This window comes from Erpetoichthys calabaricus, chromosome 8, assembly GCF_900747795.2.
Source record: "Erpetoichthys calabaricus chromosome 8, fErpCal1.3, whole genome shotgun sequence".
Lineage (NCBI taxonomy): Eukaryota > Metazoa > Chordata > Cladistia > Polypteriformes > Polypteridae > Erpetoichthys > Erpetoichthys calabaricus.
In genome coordinates, this window is record NC_041401.2 from 73,626,752 (window position 1) to 73,648,323 (window position 21,572).

General features: G+C 38.0%; 2 protein-coding genes across 3 annotated transcripts in view; one reads left to right on the forward strand and one right to left on the reverse strand.

Moving 5' to 3' along the window:
* LOC114655663 (uncharacterized) overlaps window positions 1-18 on the reverse strand; it is a 28,611-nt gene extending 28,593 nt beyond the window's left edge. Inside the window, exon 1 of the mRNA XM_028806810.2 lies at window positions 4-18. The gene's annotated coding sequence lies outside the window, so the exon portion shown is untranslated. The remainder of the gene's footprint in view (window positions 1-3) is intronic.
* Window positions 19-268: 250 nt separating this feature from the next.
* Window positions 269-10,934, forward strand: LOC114655664 (uncharacterized). Of its 2 annotated transcripts, none has more exons than XM_028806813.2 (4): window positions 269-360; window positions 9,140-9,233; window positions 9,878-9,965; window positions 10,174-10,934. In XM_028806813.2, exons 1-4 carry the CDS (start codon window positions 339-341, stop codon window positions 10,702-10,704), a joined length of 735 nt encoding a protein of 244 aa, XP_028662646.1. In that variant the 5' UTR covers window positions 269-338; the 3' UTR covers window positions 10,705-10,934. The 2 variants fall into 2 exon arrangements, with proteins under 2 accessions (XP_028662646.1, XP_051786184.1); XM_051930224.1 differs by lacking the exon at window positions 269-360 and adding an exon at window positions 6,169-6,553.
* The last annotated feature ends 10,638 nt before the right edge of the window (window positions 10,935-21,572 follow it).

A 21,572-nucleotide genomic window follows, 5' to 3' on the forward strand; every position in this document is an offset into this window, starting at 1 on the left:
TACTCTATTATATTATCCAATCGCTACGCTAGGTTTTAATTTGCATCGCCTTCTTCTGCTACTTGAAGCAGATTCGTCATTACAGAAGAGGTAATTTGGCTGTCTCACACGCTGCCTTTTTTAAACACTTAATATGGTCTTGACCAGCATTATTTGAGAGCCCTTTCCTGTCCCGCTATTATTATGTAAAAGCTTGACTGTATCCTTTATTGTTATTATTGTCACCTCAAAAGAACGCAGTTTCGCTGTTAGTTTAATCAAACTATATTACCCACAATTCTTAGCGGAAAACAGCTTTTCAAAGTCTGGCAAATCAGAAACCAGCTGTGGAAAGGAAAATGGCGAAGAAGCTGTTCAAGTGTGAGTAAATGTGCACGGGTTTATTATTTCAAATGGCACCCTAAGCACTTGCACCCTACGGTCTTCCGCACTTGACGAAATAATGAGGGTGCAAAATCGAGGGTGCACAGTGCACACTGCTTGAAAAAAGGCGCATCGGCGAGAAGATTCGTGTTAAATATAACCAAAAATATTACGCTTGTGTGAAAAGTGGGGCATTTTTTACTACAACGTGTGTGGCTGTGTAGCAAATAGATTAATTCAACGCGTTTTTTTACCGATGCCGTAGATTCTCAGTGCGCCCTCTTCTGAGAAGAATTTCTAAAGGAGGACGAAATCTCGGAGTGAAGACGTTCGTGTTGCATTTTACATTTTGCACTGATAGATTGATAGATAGACACATTGTTATCATTTAAATGTTTAAATTGAATGGAAATTTTAGAATTATCACAAATAATTTAGAAAAAGTACCCGGGCGCCTTTAAACAAAAATAACTTTTTGTGTCAGATGTGATGCTTGTAAGTAAATGCACTAAAAGACGATGAGCGTCCACAGAATATTTGGAGGTGAGTTGCAAAATTTTCTGTCAACCACAAAATAAAGAACCGTTCAATGACCAATAGAACTAACATGAAATACAGGTACACAGTATATTTAGTTAATACTAAACAGCAATATTAAAAATAACCCCAAATTACATATCATTTCTTTATTTTAAAAGTACTTTTTCACAATTAGCATTTCAGTTAGTGATATTGCAGTAAACAGGTAAAGTCTAAAATTATGAGGTTGAATAGAGAAGACATAGCCGGATCTACCATCAGGATGAATTGGTTTTCTTCTTGCAAAGAAGCCTTCGCATATGCGAGAGAAAAAAAAGCCAATTAACTGAAAAGGTTAACTTTTTCCAATACAGTCTAGTTGCAGACCTCCAGAGCTCTGTACGTTGAGGAAGAAGTGGTCGCTTTGCATCATACTCTGTTGGATACTCCTGGTACAGTATATGGTTAAGATTAGGATTGTGGGAGGGTACTCATTTCAAGTCAACCAAGTGACAAAAACGTGTAAACCATTTGGCTGCTCAGCGGAGCTGCTGAATGGCGGGGTTGTGGAGGTACCCAACCCTTCTAACGTTTTCACGCGCTCCGCTATCCAGCACATACTTCAGTCCCGTTTCGATCCTCGCTATCACACATATGTTAAATCCGACATAAATAAAAAAGCTTTTTAATCCTTAACTACTCGAACCATTTCGCATCTCATAGTACTCGTATGGCGTACTTTATGCACCAGTGTTAAATGGTTATTTATATGCACGCTGTGAGGTTGGAATATTTTTAAATTGTACACGTTTTTAATGCAATTTAATACCATATTAAAGTATAGTATGACTAAGTCTAGGACTATCTGAATATAAACCTGATCCACTTCTCCAGTGTTCGTTCGTCACCGGTCACAATTTCATCCACTGCAGGATTTGCACATGTATCCTATTTCACTTAAGTTGTTGAATGTTCTTAGCACACAGCGACTGCAAAAATAACATCTCGTCGTTGTCATACATACGTAAGTACCCGCGCGGTGCACCAAGTGCACCATATGGAACATGTGACTACTGGAGTGAAACCATTGCGACACTGTATTTGTGATGAATCAAGCTGAGGATAGCTGTCAGATGTTGCCGGTAGGTTCAAGGAAAAAGACTTTGGGCAAAAATAACTGACATTGGTGTACAAAATACACCAGCCCGAGTAGTTAAGGGTTAAAGAAAATTATGCGTCGTTGGTTGACATTGGAGGGGCATGATCAGAGCAGGTCACTCAGATATTTTACGGTGTCGCAAAAACACACGTTTTATGTGAATGGCCATTCAAAACAAGAGCACCGTGCAGTGAAAAGAAAAGTAAAAGAAGATAGAAATAAAAAAAACGATACCTGCCATTTAAACAAGTAAATAAGAGTAATGAGTAAGTATTTTAAACAAACCTTAAATACTGCAGCTGACCCTATTGTGTATATTACCTTAGTTCCCATTCACATCTAAGCGTTTTTCTTACGCTTTAGTGCTATGCCAGAACACCCCTAAACCGCTGGTAAAGGTATCTGCCATTGTTTTTAATAACGATGTTCACACCTATGCATTTTAGCAGCGACCGGTTTAGAAAACTCTTACATAAAGCAGTTTTCGGAGAAACGCTTATTTCATTGAAATCAATTGTAATCCCCATGAAGCGCTGATAAAAGAAAACAAAAGAGTTTTGGGAGTGTTCCTGGATCATTGACTTTAGAAAAAAAAATGCCATTATTGTTTTGCAGACGCATTCACCGATCTTGTAGTGAACGCTGTTGAGGGACAAATTAAGGAACGTCTTGCAATCAAGTGACAGGAATTGAACAAAAGTTATTGGTATACTGTACATTTAGTTTTATTCAGGTTAAAGTTTAGCACAGATGTTTTAACAAATGAGCAGAGTGGTACCGCAGAGCTCTTCCTCAAATCGCCACGTGTGATTTGCATATGTCCGTGCATTTCTGGATTGACCGGTATTATTGAGCGTTCTGAAATGAGTATTCTTATTACCCGTTTTAACACTGAATACTTAAAATGTGTCAGTGGTCCTTCTCAATTATGAAAATAGGCTTAGACCTTTGTGAAGTAAATAATATAACTCTCCAATCTGAGCCCCGGTGAACACTGGCCATTGCTTCACCAGATCACATTGTGGAAAATATCTTAAAAAATAAATGGATTAAAAATAAACATATACTTAATTAATAACTTTTCTGTTACCTGACTCTTTTCTGCTTGGCTGTACGACTGACCCAGAAAATGATCGCCGCACCGTGTACCATGTGTACTTCTTGCCATATGCTCAGTGCTGCGGAGGGCTCTAAAGTGAGCAGATTAAATTTACCCCTTAGCACATGCAGGATTAAATACAACATATCTTAAGTTTTTTTGAGTTGATTATCTCTCTGATAAACCCTTCCCTTATGACCGGTTTACGCGCTTGCATGATGTTGCACCGACAGCTGCAGGTATGTTTTTGCGACATAATGCAATGCATGTTTATTTCACATAGCACTACTTGAGTGCTTATGTGCGTATTGACAGTCGTGTGTAATTATGCAATTTTGCAGGATGCTGCTTGCTTTATAGAGCGTTTAGAATTGTCCTCTCGACTGTCTGCTGTGCGGCGGCACAGACTGCACCCAAGGCACTCACGACACTCGCTCTTCTGTACAGTGATCGCCAGGAAAATTTAATGTCGTAGAACAGGGGTAGGCAACGTCGGTCCTGGAGTGCCACAGTATGTGCAGGTTTTTGTTCCAACCCAGTTCCTTAACGAGAACTCAATTATTGCTGATGAAGCACATATTGCTTAAGTGACATTTTAATGCTTCATTTTAGTGGTCTCGCTTGTTAAGGTTCTCCAACCTTAATTTCTTATTTCAATCTTAAACTGCTGCATTCAGTGTTTTAATTGCTCCTTATTAGCAATAAGATGTAAAAGACAAAGCAGCCAGCAGTTCTCCAGCTAGCTTTTTTCCAATTACATCTGTGTGTGTTCATCATGCACGGTTTGATTTAATAAAACACTTAATAGAAAAATGTGACAGACTGAAAATGATCTGTTTTAGGCTTCAAATCATTTGGATGATATCCTTGGAAAGGAAAAAAATCTACGATATAAAAGCCTTACATTGCACAGACTAACAAGCCATAAAATTAAATAAGGTCTGAGATTGGCAATGATTGGTTTCTAATTAAGCAATTGGGTTGAATGAAAACCTGTAGCCACTGCGGCTCACCAGGACCGACATTGCCTACCCCTGTTTTACATCTTATTGCTAATAAGGAGCAATTAAAACACTGAATGCAGCAGTTTAAGATTGAAATAAGCAATTAAGGTTGGAAAACCTTAACAAGCGAGACCACTAAAATGAAGCATTAAAATGTCACTTAAGCAATATGTGCTTCATCAGCAATAATTGAGTTCTCGTTAAGGAACTGGGTTGGAACAAAAACCTGCACATACTGTGGCACTCCAGGACCGACGTTGCCTACCCCTGTCGTAGAAGACATTCTTTAAACACAACACAGTCACCTCACAACACGACAATAATACCTCACAACCTACAAAGTGGAGATGATGGCAATCGTATTTTCACCGCAAAACGCATAATTGAAAACGCTGGAAAAACGCTTGAATACACCCCTAAAAGCTCAAAAACTGCATGAAAAATGCTTCCAAAACGACTACTCTTGGAAAAACGCCAAGCAAACTCTGGAAATTTACAACACTTGAGTATGGATCGGCTCTTACAGATAGTCGAGAGGATGGCATCAACTCGCAGCCAAAAGTTACCAACATAGACGCGAACAAAGATTTGGCAAATAATGAGGCAATAGCTGGAGATCAAACTTACATAACAACGCCATGCCTCAGCACACCCACTTGCATATCTCCCTTTTATCACATTGTGGCATAAGCCTTTTAAAATATTAAATTTATCCATTAAATGCCACCGTAAAAAAAACCTCACACTGTTAAAAGTGTGGTGCTGAAGTGTCACCTCGGGTCCCAATCCAGATGTTTCGTTGTGTGGTGGGTGCGGCAACGCGCTATCAGCGCATGCTCCCAATCTATACTAAATAACATATCAGAACAAAAGCTCAATTCCAGCACACGTGATGTTGCAATCACCAGTTTGTTACCTTCATTGCAATGCACGAAAAAGTATTAAAGTAAGGCGAAGTTGACCGGATATAAAGTTTTTGACCTTTTTCTACTTTAATTCTTGTATCCGATTTATTATTTTCATTCTGTGCTACCCGTCCGGTATGAAATCTAAATAACCAACGTTAGACCTCGGGTTAACGTTTGTAGTGCACCACGCAATGAATATGTCTCTGTTACCATTTGGTATTAAATCAGTGTTAATGTTTATCTGTTGAAAATGACAAATGCAATGATTTTATTAATACAAATGTTTGTGATATGACACCTTTTGGAATGACAAAGACATGGCAATCAGACCGACAGACAGGCAGGTACACCTACACTTATCCTTTTTCAAGGTGGGTGTGATACTCTTAATTTATAAGTATGTGCGTGTGTCTTGTGAAGGTGTTTCCAGCAAAAGTATAATCCCATCTTGATGCTAGTTAAATCACTGTTCTGTAGTCGGCATTTATTTTGTCCAAACTTTTTAATAACGTTAACAGTTCATACTTATGCTCAAGAATATTAGTTAGGTGAACACATTAGCAAAATAGCTTTTTAAAAGAATGGTTATTTAGCTACTGAAAAACTGAACTTTGTTTTTGAGTGGCTAGTGGAGTGGGTGGTGGAAGGGCAATTACAGTTACACTCTTCTCATCCACTTCTTTGTAATTATTTTGTATTTAATAATAAGGAAAACATATTAGGGCGGCACGGTGGCGCAGTGGGTAGCGCTGCTGCCTCGCAGTTGGGAGATCTGGGGACCTGGGTTCGATTCCCGGGTCCTCCCTGCGTGGAGTTTGCATGTTCTCCCCGTGTCTGCGTGGGTTTCCTCCGGGCGCTCCAGTTTCCTCCCACAGTCCAAAGACATGCAGGTTAGGTGGACTGGCGATTCTAAATTGGCCCTAGTGTGTGCTTGGTGTGTGGGTGTGTTTGTGTGTGTCCTGCGGTGGGTTGGCACCCTGCCCAGGATTGTTTCATGCCTTGTGCCCTGTGTTGGCTGGGATTGGCTCCAGCAGACCCCCGTGACCCTGTGTTCGGATTCAGCGGGTTGGATAATGGATGGATGGATGGATGGAAAACATATTAGTGAAAGATCAAAAGCACAACACTTTTAAAATAGCGAAAGCACCAAAGTCATGAGGCACGCCTGCCTGTGGCGCACTCTTGGTCTCTTGGATGGTCAATTTGCATATTTTGCTGGCACAGGAAAGAAAATTCAGAATAGGCGGTTTCGATGTGCACAATGAACTTTGGATGCAAATATAGCAGTAGTTTTCTGAGAGAGTGCCTAAAAATAGTGAATGACTGGTATAAAGTTAAGTATTTAAAACCCGCAATGCAGAGTAAAGGTAGAAAACACAGTATGATTAGTAGTTTTGCCATGGTAATTTCAGTCCAAATCCAATAACGCAAAGACACCCACCAATACTGAAGAAATACAACTTGGCTTTCTAGGACACCTCATCCCGCGGACGACCATGAGGTTAGTGATGGTGATCAACTATCTGAGACACATCTCTAAAGAAGATTCTGTGTTAATTTACTTGTGGCATCCATTCACACATGCAGGCATAAAGCACATTACTTGTAGCTGCGAAGAGACCGTTCATCACTTTAGCAATACACCTACAGTGTAGGTACCATACATGTAAATAAAATACATTCTATTAGCCCCAACTCAGCTCAGGATCGATAAGCATTACAAAAGGTACTGAATGTGGCACAGAATGTTATAGCCCCCTTCTCTTCAGGGCATACAGCATGCAACAAATGTTATCTTAGAGGCGCAATCAGTACTATTCCACACATAAGCCATCCTGCACACTAATCTTTCTTCTTCCTCCTCCCCCTCTTTTCTAGTAAACACTATGGAACAATTAGCACTCACACCAGTAGGATTGGTGCTGTGTATAATACAGCATATGGGATGCATTCACTGAATGTTACTGACACTTGTCTGTGGTAAACTTTCAAGTAAAAATCTTATTGTCCTGTGCCTGCATAGCAATAAACTTGGACTTGAACACATCTGTGCAGGTGTACGTATTATCATATCCTTTGGATGTTTTGAGCAATATGCCACAATAAATTATACAAAGTGCAAACTGCTGGCAATTGTAAACAGATTAATTGTTAAGGGTAAGTTTTGTCCTTCTTTTCTATGAACTGGTAGAGCCCAAAGTCCTATATTTTATTTGGGTTGGGAGAAATGAAGGTAAGAGTTACAGTATTCATCTGCATTAAGGATACAGTTGTACCCCTGCAGACTATGAATTTATGTCTTTGAGCATTCAAGTGTGCAGTTTGAAATAGTCCTGCAACAGGACTTTTGAACATTTTGTTTTTTGGTGACAGGTAAAGTGTTAGTAATATTGGTAAAGTCACCTAAGTCTCTATAAAATAATATATAAACACCAGACAAAAACTGACATAGTTATCAATTTTCTAAAAGAAAAGGGGCAAAGGAGACAACATCCATCCATCCATCCATTTTCCAACCCGCTGAATCCGAACACAGGGTCACGGGGGTCTGCTGGAGCCAATACCAGCCAACACAGGGCACAAGGCAGGAACCAATCCTGGGCAGGGTGCCAACCCACCGCAGGAGACAACATCCTTTTTTGCATTATTACATGACACGGAAGAGTGTGTATATCAGTAATCAGTAAGTGAGCAATATCTGCCTGTTCCCCCTTGTCAAAATAATTTTGGTTACCCATTGTGACAAGCAGCATTTGAAAAAGTATGAGGTAGAATCTAATATACAGTTTAGGATTCAGAGACAATGGACAGATGTGGTTAAAATCATTATTCTATAGACCATGACTATGTGAGCCATCCCCATCCTGGTTTGCCTGTTTATAACATAACACTACATGGATTAAAATAAATAAATAATCAAATAAATAAATAAAATAGGGGTGGGCAAAATTAGGTTTACATTTGTTCATATGGAAAAAAAACATGCAGGTTATTATTATTACAATAGCTTTATTAGTGCATTTAGGTACAATCTCGTTAGTGACCAAAATGCCGGCCATCATTATTTACACATTATTGTAGCCTACTTGCTACACTCAAGTACACTTTAATAATAATAAGAAGACAAAAAGGAAGACATATAATGCAAATCAATAATGCAATAATTAAGAAATAATAATACAAGAATAAACTCTGTGTTTCGCATACTCACAACTGTAATCCTACATTTGCCAACCCCTGTATATAACCTCTATTAATTCGCCACCAATGAAATGTGAACAGTAAAAAATATTTTTCAAAGATTGAAAGTGTGAGCTCTTTAAATATTTATACTAAAATAGGACACATCTGCAAATTACAGAGCAATAACCAATGGCAAGAAAAATTCACTGAACCGAGAGTGAAATAACTGAAAACAAGAACATAAAAAAAGAAAAAAAGGGCCGCCACAGCAGCCCCTTCCTGTTCATCCTGCTGATAAAGCATACTTCCTCACAGAGTTGTATCCTCTTGCTTTCTCAAATGATTGTGGTTACTACATTTGATACTGTACAATACATGTACTGTAAACAATTATAGAAATAACACAAATATCAAAAACAATAAGATTTGACATTAGTTAGATTTATCTGCTATAAAATCATAAAATTTCACCTAGCACTGACTAAAGAATACTTGCAAAGCGACTGAATAATATATTCATAGTCACGAGTTTTTCACTATGTAAAGAATGTTCATTAACAACAAGAAGAATGAGGCAATATACAGTATTTATTTACTACATAATATGAAAATATGAAAATTGGAAGAATCTCTTCATTCTAGTCCCACTTTTGGATTGTGTGATATAGGTTATAATTAAATTAGCAATAGCTATTGTTATAATGGATGTGTTACTGGTAATTTACAGTATGATTTTTGTTACAAAATGGAATGGCAAATATAAAAAAGGTATAAAATACATAGAATTATGTGTATATCTATCAGTTAACTCATCCTGAAATTCATGTTGATTTTTCACAATTAACATCACATAGCCTAATCCTAATCTTAGCAAGGATGTAATTGTTTTTCTGTTAATGCACAGGGACAGATGAACAGACATACCAGTTCATCCATCTTAGAATGGAGAATGAAAATCAGTTCACAGGACATCGAAATTCATCTGCACATGGATTTGAGTTTGTATTATTATATTTTTTATAAGTAAGCCCTAAAAAATCTAAAAATGTACAGGCAGTATCTATTATGATTGTATAGTTTGTGTTATGCAAGGAAATTCTATTTTTATCCTCTTTGCTTCGTGCTGTACTTACATTGTTCAAGCAGAATATCTGAGATAAGGTCCAAGTAAATGATATTTGTTGCAGAACACACTTATGTATTTATTATTCATGCCGTGTCATTTCATCCTTATTATTAATCTGATATGCCCTGCGGTGGACTGGCGCCCTGCCCAGGGTTTTTTTCCTGCCTTGTGCCCTGTGTTGGCTGGGATTGGCTCCGGCAGACCCCCTTGACCCTGTAGTTAGGATATAGCGGGTTGGATAATGGATGGATGGATGGATATTAATCTGATAACTCTGTAACAAGTATATATTTTCTGATTACTATTTATCTCTGCACAGTCCTTGAGGAGTACTCATGTACTGTACTGTAAAATTCTTCTTCATTTCACATTGGTGGGCACCTCATACTAGTATAATTTCGTATTGCTTATAGACAGCAATGCTTTGTGAAACTGTAACACTTAAAAAAACATGAATTACAATATTAATATTGCCACACTATTATGTGTATAATCTGTAAAATTTTGTGTCAATAGTGAAATCATTAAAACCATGGGTTTGGACAACCAATTGACTTGCCAACAGGCAAAAAAGAAGTGGGAGAATTTGAAGAAAAAATATAAGGTACAACATAAAAAAAATATTGTTAATTTTCTAGTAAATAAAAATCTGCCTTTCAATTATCGTAATGGTAAATAACTGTAGAGGTATAACCATAAAATGCTTTGTAGGCAAATCTTTCTTTGGAAAAAAAGTTTTTGCTTTATATATTTGCAATGGAAAAAAAACATATCCATGGTTTTGATCTTTTTGTTGTTTTAATTATTTATAGGATTTATTACTTTCTGGAAAGGAATCTGGGACAGACTCAGAAAAAGCCACTGCTGCAATATGGCCGTTTTTTGCTGCTATGCACAAAGCAGTTGGCCAGAGGCCTTCAGTAATTCCTCTTAATTTAATCGCTTCAGCAGAGGGCGTTTCACCCCAAGGAAACAATTCTGTAGCCCAGTGCCCAACTAAAGGGCTGGCTTCAGAAGGCAATCAAGTACATTTGGCAGAAATAGTCAGTGATGCAGAATCATCCATGGAAAAGGAAACCAATGTTAACGCACACATAGAAATGGATGTGCCCATTAAACAGTGCTCAGCAGAGCATTCAGATCTTCTTTCTAGGAAAACATATAGACAAAACATACAGAAAAGGAAAAGTGATGACGTTTTAGAATTTCTGAAAACAATGTTTGAACAACAAGAAAAAAGGTTCAGAGAAGCTGAAGAGAGGGAGGCGGTAAGACAAAAAAGAGCTGATGAACAGATGGAGAGAATGTTAAACATTTTGGAAAAAATTGTGGAGAAAATCTGATTATGGAGAAATTGTGAAATTGTGCTTAGAACTGATGCCTCGTCTCGCAGGTTGTAAAGTCTGAATTGAAATCCTGAACTGGTCACTGTCTGTGGAGCCTGCTTGTTTTCCCTGTGTCTTTGTTCATTTTCTTTGGAATACTCAGTTTTGCATTAGATTAAGCATGTTTAAAAATGGATGGGTAAAATATGCACATATACATTAAATGAAAATGACCATTTTGCTATTCATTCGTTGTCATTTGTGTTTTTTTTTTCCTTTTGTTGCCGGAATGTGAATATTATATCGATATCTATTGGTGCACAGAAGCCAAGAAAGTGGGTTTCATAATTTTGAAAAACAAAATGCTTAGTATACCTATGGTAAAATAATTGAGTGATGAATTTTAAAAGAACATGTTAAGGTTCAAAACTTTTTAAACCTGGAAGCACTAACCAGGGTAGATTTATTGGTCCTTTCGCCGTGGGTTTAAATGACTTGTTTTGATAAAGCATGATGTTTTAGATAAACTGTTAGAAAAAAATGAAATGCATTAAATTTAAGACAATACTTCATGAAAAGCCTGTATCTTTCATCCCTTTTACCACTTAAGAACAAAAATCATGAAATGCTTATTATTTCTTTAGAAAGATGCTAGATAGAAGCCATCATTGTAGGTAGCAAAATGTAAGTATATGGCCCTGATACTAATTAGGTAAGCTCAAGCAAAATCATCATACGTGTCCATGCCAGGAGGTACATCAGTATACTGCTGTGGTGTATCATGGGATAGTGTTATGTGTGTAAAGAGTGTCCCAGAAATATTTACTTTTAGGGCATGGAAACAGGGAAAAATCATGTGGGACATGTAACCTTTATTAAATGAAGATCTCTCATGTGATAAGTAACAGCAAGAGATGTCCATCACAACATACATGGCCTCCTGCAATGTGTTATGGCAGCCATGCTACCAGGGGCTTGCCTAACCCTGTACGAGTGTGCTGAGATTCGGGACTGGAAGGAGTTGCGGGACCAGTAGTTGGGAGTACCAGTAGGATGGTCCCAGGAGTTCCAGAGGGTCAGCCTCACACAGGAAGTGGTCTCTGCTTGTGGCTTAAAGGCTCCCTTCTACTCAGACATTCCGTGATCTTGGAATCAGGAGATGAGCCACAGTAGTGTTTTGAGGCGTGAGATGCAGTGAGGCTAGAATTTGAAGAGAAAGAATTGTCAGTGATATTGGGAATACTTTGTGAACTACTAAGTTGCTCATCCCACCAGGTGCATACAGAATACCTGTTTAGCTAGGGAAGCAGTAAGTCCAGTACATCGTTCACAAAGTTTCACAAATTTGTTAGTCAGTTCTACTGTCATCTCTGTTGCACACTAAAATAAGGTTCTTGTTGAGCTTAAAAAAATCTGTAAAAATAAAATCATGATTTATAAAGTTGGAAATAGAATTACATATAACACTATCAATATTTACGAATCAACATTTTTTGTGGCCCAATAAATCTAAGGACGGACCAAAATGTAACTTTTAATATAAAAGAATTATGAATACTGCATTTGTATAACAAACACATTTTAAGCTATTCACACACAAAAACATATGCACAAGTTTGTCTTAGTTGTAATATTTAGATTCATATTTGTCATAAACACTGATCAGTTTTTTTTTGTTTAAGGATAATAAATTACAGTATCACCTATTTAGTCAGATGTTCACAAATAATCATGCTCCATAAGTGGTACAGGAATATTTACAGTAGCAGAGAGCTGTGCTGATATTCTGTCTCTTATCTGAGCACCGCTTGTCTCATGAGGCTCAGGTGAATCAGAAGGAGGAAGCGGAGGAGGAGGACAACCATCATTAGACTCCAACGTGGGTTCCCAAACATCTCCATTTGAAAGACAGATATTATACAAAAGGGCACAGGCAACAATGACATCTGAGCAAAAGGAAGTTTTCACCTCCAGAGCCTTACAAAATGTTGCTCTCCACCGTGCCTTCAGCATTCTAAATGTCTCCTCAGCAACTGAGTGAGCCCTGATGTGGTATGCATTAAAGTTCTCCTGGATTCTCTCACTCAATGAGTTCTTGTAAGGAGTGATTAAACAAATTGGTTTTTCAAGACAAGGGTATCCTCCATCTCCCAAAATGAAGTAGCCGGAAGGTGGATACAGAGATTTGGAAAATATTGGACTGTTTTGCAATATACTGGTATTATGAACAGAGCCAGGATATCCCACAAAAATATCCAGAAACTGACCAGCGGAGTCACAAATCGCTTGCATTTGTATAGAATAAAACTCTTTGTAATTGAAATAATTAGCACGGCAATGTTTTGGAGGTTTGATTTGAATATGCCACCCAGCTATAGCACCAAAAGCTAAATCAAAGGCTGAATGTTGAGACAAGTGTCCGAAACCTCGTCCAGTGTCAACAAGTTTGTCTCCCTGTGGAACATGAATTACTTTTGACAGTTTTGCTTTGATTTCTCCTGCAATTTTATGTACAATTCTGCAGACTGATGACTTGGGTACACCAGATTCCTTTGCGGTTACTCGATATGATAGTCTATGAGCCAGCCAATGCGCAAAAATAAGGATTTCAAAGCAATGTCCCCATCCATAACTTTTGTCCTGTTGCATTAATAGAAATAAACTATCCACTGATTTTCTGGTCATGCAGAAATCACGCCGAAGGTCTCGCTCAGGATTAAAGTATACTTGAAACAGAGGAAGGGTATGGTTAAATCTGGCATATTGTAGAAGAGGATATACCTGTAAAAAACATATACTTCTCAGTGTTCAAATTTTAGCATAAAACAGCTAAAATGCACACAAACAACATAAGGTTTTTAAACAGACGATCAGTACAGTATGTCGATTTAGCAAAAATCCAATGAGTTTTAATGAACAAATATTTTACAATAGCATTTGGCGATTTCATTGCTATACCTAATAATAGTTCCTATTATGTAAGTAAAATGCAATTGCAGATATGACGTGTATGTCCACTTGTAATGTTCAATCTGCCATTCTGCTCGGGGCAAACTCCTCAAAAGGAGTGACATTGAAATTGGGAATTGTATTGTAGCAGATCACTACTCTGAAATTGGAATATTAACTTCAAGTTTCATTTATTTTTATTATTTAATCCCTTTTACTTGATAACAAAATATTTTAACAGGACAGAGCTCAATCAAGTTAAAATAACATAAATGAAATAGTGTGCTCTGAAAACAACAACGAAATAACGGTACAGTACGATAGTATTAATATACATTTAATGTGAAGTAACGCAGTGCAAAGTCATGATTAGAAAGTATGTAAGCTGTCAACATTGGTATCTATTCTCCTTTACACCGTACTTCTTAAAGTGGCAGAAACATTTCAAAGTAAAATTTGAAACACTTCACTTCTTAGATTGTGGTTGTTATTTGTTTGTTTTTTGCTGATGAAAAATTTTTGTTCACTGAAATATTTATATTCATTTTCATTTAACTTGCCTCTCTTCGATTCAACAGCGCGATAGTCTTGAATACTTCGTGAGCTCTGAACATTTTTCGTTTTTGTCGCCTCCTAGCTCTTTCCTGAACTTGATTAAAGTGACTCCAAGTGTACAATGCTACAAGGACTGCAATTGTCTTTAACATTGCGACAATAGCCTTATAACTAGGACAGAATATTCAGCTAACATAAACGTGTGAAGCCTCCTTTAAAAAAGTGCGGACTACAACACCCACCCTAGCGCACTTCATCTCAAGGCGCCTATGTAAACGTCATTTGTAAGCTCCTCCGTATGGAAACCCGTTAGGGTCAAACTGTGTGTTTCAAATTGAAGAATCGCTTTTCATTTGTATTAGAATTCGTGCCGATTGCTGCCTTAGACCAGTGGTTCCCAAACTCGGTCCTGGAGACAACCCTGGGGCTTCATGTTTTTTTGTTCCAACCAACTTCTGTTTTTCATTGGACCCCTTCCCTAAAGTGAGCTGTTATTTCACAGTTTCTGTGTTATGGGGTCAAAGAAGAAAGGACAAAAGTGTTAATCCATTTTAATAAGAATTAAGCAGTTATATGTAGATTATTTTTTGCTTTTTATTTATGCTCATCCTGATTATCATTCTGCCTTTCCATTATTGACTAATTAGTGGGTATGACACTGAAGCAGTTGCAGGCTTTCATCATTTAGTGTTGTTCCCCTTGGTGTCTGTTTGGCTGTCACTATTAGGATACAATGAAGGGAGCAGACTACACAGAATAAGGAAAAATAATAGAAAATCAATAAAAAAGAGTTAAACATTTAAAGCTATAGCAAAAAATATAAATATCTGTAAATGTCTTACAATGTAAAAGTCATACTGCTATGTTTTTCTGAATTTAGAATAACAGAAGAGAAAAAAAAGACCAGCTAATTAAATAAGATCAATTATTCTTAATTAGTATCACTTATTATGAACCCGGTTGGAACAAAAACCTGCAGCCACAAGGGGTCACCAGGACCGAGTTTGGGATCCCCTGGCTTAGATACATTTCTTGAAAATAAGCTCCATGTTTCAAAACTCTAGGCACAATTTCATAATCGCACACTCAACTCCCCAAACTTCAAACTTCCAAATCAAAACCAAACTCTTTACTCAAAACCATGTAATATTATTTCAAAACCAAACTTTGCCTTCAGATGTCACACAAAATTTTATCCTTTAATGTACAACACAATAAATGAAGAATTGAAAAGAAAAAGAAAATTCTATTCAACCGCAGCATGCCTTCTCTGGTCAGTGTCAGGCTAAAGAATCTCATAGATGCTGCATGCAATATAAGCCTTTTCCAGGCAGCGGAGAAAAAAAAAACCCTTGCATGCCTTATCTATCCCTGGCAAGCCTCAACTGTGATGTCCAAACAAGTTTTCCCCATGGCGTGGAGGAGGTGAGCACAAATGTAGGGGTCTTGGTTGTAAACCTTCCACTATCATGCTGAGGAAAAAAAATACTCTATAGGGTTTGGGAAAGGAGAATATGCAGGCACAAGGATTTTGCTGAATCTGGGGTTGTTGGTGAACCAGTCACAAACCAGAGCAGCTCGGTGGAAACTGACATTGTCCCAAATTACTGTGCAGCATGGCTGCTCTGGTTGTGCTGGCTCCCTCTGGTTGAGTTGGTACACATTATCTCAGAGAACATTGAGGAAAGCTGTAGTAGAAACATGGTATCATACGGACCAAGGATGGCATGTTTGTGGAGTACCCCTCGGTGATTGATAGCAGCACACATTGTCACATCACCCCCTTGCTGGCCAGGGACATTCATAATGGCCCATTGGCCAATTATATTCCTCCCCCTCCTCCTAGTGAGGTTAAAGTCTGTCTCAACAATAAAGATGAGCTCATGAAGAGTGTGTCTTGCTTCTTTTTCAAAGATTATCTGCAAAAGATGACACACACTACAGTAAATGACTACTTTGAACACATTGCTAGAGTACACAAAAAAGGAGGCAAAAAATTCACTTGGTTCTACACTATATACAATACTTTAATACATATTGTAACTACGGTCAGATACTTCACACAGTATGAAAAAATCATGCCAACACATATTTCAGGCATTGGTTTATCAAAAGAGAAAAGATAGGTCTGTTACATTGTTAACGAGTTTTTTCAAGGAATGCGGTCAATTATGGAAATGGTGATTGCATCAATCCTGTGGAAGATTTCTTGGTCCTAAATAACCCTCTGTTGTATCTCCCCCAAATGAATTGTGTTGTTGGCTATAACCATCCAGATCATCACCCTCTCTTGCTCTTCAAAAAACAGGGTTTTTCTGCCTCCATTAGGTGGTCAACTCTCAGTTCTGGAGAACAAGATTCTGCAAGTACTAACTGTAAAACCATACATTTTACAAAAGGAACATACAGTAACTATGTGAATTGATGCAGTAATTCGATGCATTTCAGACAGCATACAGTCCAACTGAGGAAACAGCTACATTACATGTGGGCGTTGTACAGTATTCCAAAGTTACAGTAGAGAACAGTACTGTAAATAAATGACCTACCTATTTTCCACTGTGAATGTTTGTATTATAGACATTACTGTGAAAAAGCTCAGGTTTGGTTTCACTCTTTGACATGGTCAACAAGAGTGGCACAAATCTTACATGAAACAATTTGTCTCCTTGTTCTTCCTCTTATTCTTCCTTCCCCTCTTCCACCTCCCCTCCAGTATCCTCTTCCTCTTTCTTCCTGTGGTGGTTGATCCATTGCTCGAACACAAGTAAACTGACCCATGGCCCCTTTAGCTATCTATTCTAAGGCCATGACCGGTGTGTGAACAATTTTGACTGGCAGTGTTTGTATCTGAGGAATTGTGTGCTAAATGTGTTCCAGCTTTGTTGACTTGAGTTAATGATACTGAAGTTAGTGCTTTGTAAATTAACACATAATGAAGCCAATAATACATGTAGGGATTTGTCTGTAGAGTTTTGCACAAAAAAGTGAAACAAATCTGAACCATGTGTCAAAAAAGGGGAATAGTGTTTATAGTTTAGAGAAATGACTTTGATTTGGTTAGATGGCAGTATGGCGTAGGATTTAAAGTTAATGTGTTTGGTAATAGTGTGTAAGCAATTGAGAAAAACTGTACTATCAACCACTCTGATCAGGGCAAACCTCTAACCAGGAGTGACTTTCAAACTAGACCCCACCAATGGCTGAATCTGCAGCTTTCCTTTTACTTGCTAAATGTATATTCAAGTAATTGTGAAGTGTATTCTTGTATATAACTTTCACAAGCTGTCCAGTACAATTAAATTGAGAAATTAAAAGGAAGCTTTATAAGTTTCAGTAATACCATTGACCTTAAATTATGCAATGCACAAATTCAAAACTGCAAGTACATAGGCATTTAATCAATCAGCTATATAGATTGCCATGCAATCGGTCTCTCGACACATTTAATTTTTGTGTTACTGTTAATCATGTATTACTACTTGTTCAGCTACTGAAAAGACCACCACTGTCTATCTTATATGCTGTCCTGTTTTACAGTAATTAAAACTATAAACTTTCTGAAGCTGCCTTGTAATAATCCATGAATCCCATCAGCTTCAATCTGCAGATGCTGCACTGTTCTTTTCTTTCTTTTTAGATTATTGCAGGCCTATTTTGAGTTAACAAGAAAAACTCTGCATTTGTGAATCTGACTGGGCCTTGATTGAAAAAATATTTATTCAAGCAAGACTTATTCAGCTGTTTAGATTTCACAAGCTTAGTGGAATACCCCCATGGACAATTAATGCACTGCCCATGGTAAATATTATATGTTATAAATACAAACATACTTCAATAAGGTATCAATCAGAGTGGCCACCAGTGTAACATTTTCAATCTATCTTCAGCTTGTGTGGGTGAGTGTGTGTAGCAAGATTGAGTGACATGCCTTCCTAAAGTTGATTATCATTGACTTGTTACTATTGTTGTGAAAGTTGTTTCTGTCTGCCTGTGGTATAGCGGGTCCACAGCTTAGAAGAAAAGGCCAAGTTTTTAAATAAATAATCGCTGCACCTGTGCCATGTCTCCATTATAAACAGGAGAAGCATGAGTGCGGAGAAGAAGAAGAAAGATTGGAAAAGTAAACAGAGGTTAGAGGAGGAAGAAGAGAAAGCTGAAAGCCAGTGCGTGACAAGGGCAGGCTCATTGATAAGAGCAGGTAGCTGTGAGGAGAGCCCCTCAGGAGTGTTAGGCCGACACTTGGGGGCAGCAAGAAGTTGTTGCTCCTGCTGAGCTCTTTAGAGGAGCAGGAGTGACTGGAAGGTGGTTGGCTCGCCGCATTAGGCCGCACAAGGCAGCGGGATTCGGGGGCTTGGGAGGTGGAAGCCCCAGCATGAGCGCCCTGGTCACTGGGGAACCCAAGTCTTGGTCTGATGTAAGCCCTGTGGAGCCAGGGACAGAAAGACGACCAGACTAGGAGGAGAAGGTCAGCTGCGGGTAGGGTGAATTCCCCTGGTGCATGGCCCAGATGGGAGAAGCAGGGGAGCTGCCAGCTGAAGAAGTTTTAAAAGGACTGCTTCCAGTCATTGTTTTAACCTCATTTAAATGGATCTATTTACTGAATATTAACCTCCACATTTTCACTGTTTTTAATGGATTATTTATTTAATGATGTTTGGAGCACTGCACTTTCTTTAGAACACTTTGGATTTGTTTTGTTGGTTTTAAATAAAAGCACTGTTTGCACTTTGCACCTTTCCCCTTGCTTCGTTTTGGTGTCCTCATTGTCTAGATAGTCCGGTTTCATTAGCAACGGTGTCAGGTTAAAGAGGCTCGCTGAAATTGTGATGGGAACATGGAGCAGAACCTACATCGTCACACTGCCCTTCCTGGAAAAATTAGTTTGGAAAATTAATGGAAAATGGCCTTAATTTATGTATCAATCAGGACCTCACCATCAATTTCTATATTTTTGATTGTTGCTCTTAGAGTAAAATTCTCAATTGTAAGTCCTGAATATTTTCCATTAGTTTACTGTATTGACACAATGTATTTTTTCTCATTTCTTCTTATAAATTAGATACAGTATAGCATCTATTCAGTTTTTGAATTGCCTTTCACTAACAGAATTTCAAAATGCTAGAGTCTCATTACATATGAACAGGCTTAAGGCAGGAATCAGCTAAAGACTGAATGCCAGTCTAACACTCTGTGCCTACAAAATTAAGCCCTTGTAAGTTTTCACATTTATTTTCATACTGCATTAAATCATACTGGATTTAATGTGTCTTTTTTGACATTGATCAACAGAGAAAGGCTTTTTAATGTAAAAGTGAAAATGGAACTTTGCAAAGTGATCTAAATTAATTACAAAAATGAAACAAAAAAAATTGATTACATAAGTATTTACCCATTTCAAGTCAGTATTTAGTAGATGCACCTTTGGCAAACATAACAGTCTTGAGTCTGTGCACAAGTCTCTGTCAGCTTTGCATATCTGGACACTGCAAAGTTTTTCCATTCTTTTTGTCCTACTGCTCATACTCTGTCAAGTTGCATGGTGATCATGAGCGAAAAGAGCCTCTTTCAAGGCCAGCTGCACATTCTCGATTGGACCGAGGTCTAGACTCTGGCTTAGCTGCTCCAGGATGTTAACATTTTGTTTTTAATCCATTTCCAACCATACAGCCATTTGGCTTTATACCTGGGGTCATTATCTTGCTGATAAACAAATTTCCTTTCAAGGCATAGGCTTCTTGAAGTCTACATCACATTTTCCTCCAGGATTTCAATGTATTTTGCTGCATTCATTTTACTCTCTACCCTTAAAAGGCTTCCAAGGTCTATTGTTGAGAAGGATCCCCACAGTGTGACGCTGCCACCACAATACTTCCTGATGGGGATGGTGTATTTTTATATTTTAATGTGCAATGTTTGGCTTACTTCAAACATGGCATTTAGTCTGGTGGCCAAAATCTCAATTTTGGTTAAATCAGAACATAAAAATTCCTGCTGACTTCAGCCTCTTCCATGGGCCTTCTGGGAAATTCTAAATGAGATATTTTTTAACAATGGTTTTCTCTTTGCCCCTCTCCCATAAAGCTGTGACTGGTGATGCACTCAGGTAACAGCTGTATGAAACATCTATCTATTCACATCCAATATAACTTGTAACTCTTTCACAATTATCACAGGTCTCTTGGTGGCCTCCCTCAAAAGTCTTTTTTCTTGCATGATTACTCAATTTTTGTGGATTGGCTGGTCTAGGCAGATTTACAGCTGTGCCATTCTGTTTTTATACCTTAATGGTCGATTTAACTAGACTCCAAGGTATATTTTCTTGTCTTTATTCTGATCCTAGACAAAAATGCAGAGTAACAATGATTTCTCTACAGTTTTGCCACTGTTGAAAAATGGAAAATTGTGTAATGGAGGCTGTCCTTCAGCCAATGACTAGTTTATTTTCATCCTTTCCTGAAGATTTAGCTGCTGGTGCGGCTGGTCACATCACATTGTGCTAATTATGCCAGGGTATGGCATTTGGTTGCATCACATTCTATCTAATCAGACACGCTAACATTTACTAACATATACACGGTTCTACTAATGCCTTGTCAAGGTGTTGCTCTTACCTTGTGCCCAATGACCTGCTGGTCCTGGGAAAGGCTCCAGCTGCCTGTTGACCGTGCCTTGGATAAGTGGGTTAGAAAAATGAATGAATGAAAATGTTCAACTAACATTCCTTCATCCACCCACTATTCAATGCCATTAATTCAAAACTACTTCAGCAACCTGGCGGGAATCAACATTCTGAGGTGAATGCAACCCTTCTAGAACTTCTCCAAAACATTGTGTGTGATTTGAGAGAGAGAGAGATTCTTCTTCTCAGTCATTCTTTTTAGACACATACACCACCTCAGATAATTGCTGACATATTATCATACTGCTTTCAGTTGTTTCTTTGTGTTTCTCATCCATCCATTTCCCATTACAGGTATTCAGGAGAGCCAATGTCTAAACACATACAGATTCAGGAGCAATGCAGTAACTACCATCAGACTTGATGCCAAGGCAGAAGGAACATACACATTCATTGGTTGATTTCTTAACATGACCCTGAACTTGATTTAAATTAGTGATGTTCAAATAATTAAGAAATTTTCAGTGAATATTTGAGATAGTTTAATCAGAATAGTCTTGACAAAGATTTTAGAACACATACTTTATAGAGTAATATTGATTCCTACAGTGCATCTATCATTTTGATCGATGTTCCAATTCTAAAAAAAAATCACGAGCTTGATGGTATCAAGTGCTCATGTTGTCATTTATAGCAATGCACACTTGAGGACTTGCGCATTTTGATACACCCTCGGAAGTACGTCACCGTAAACGCGTAA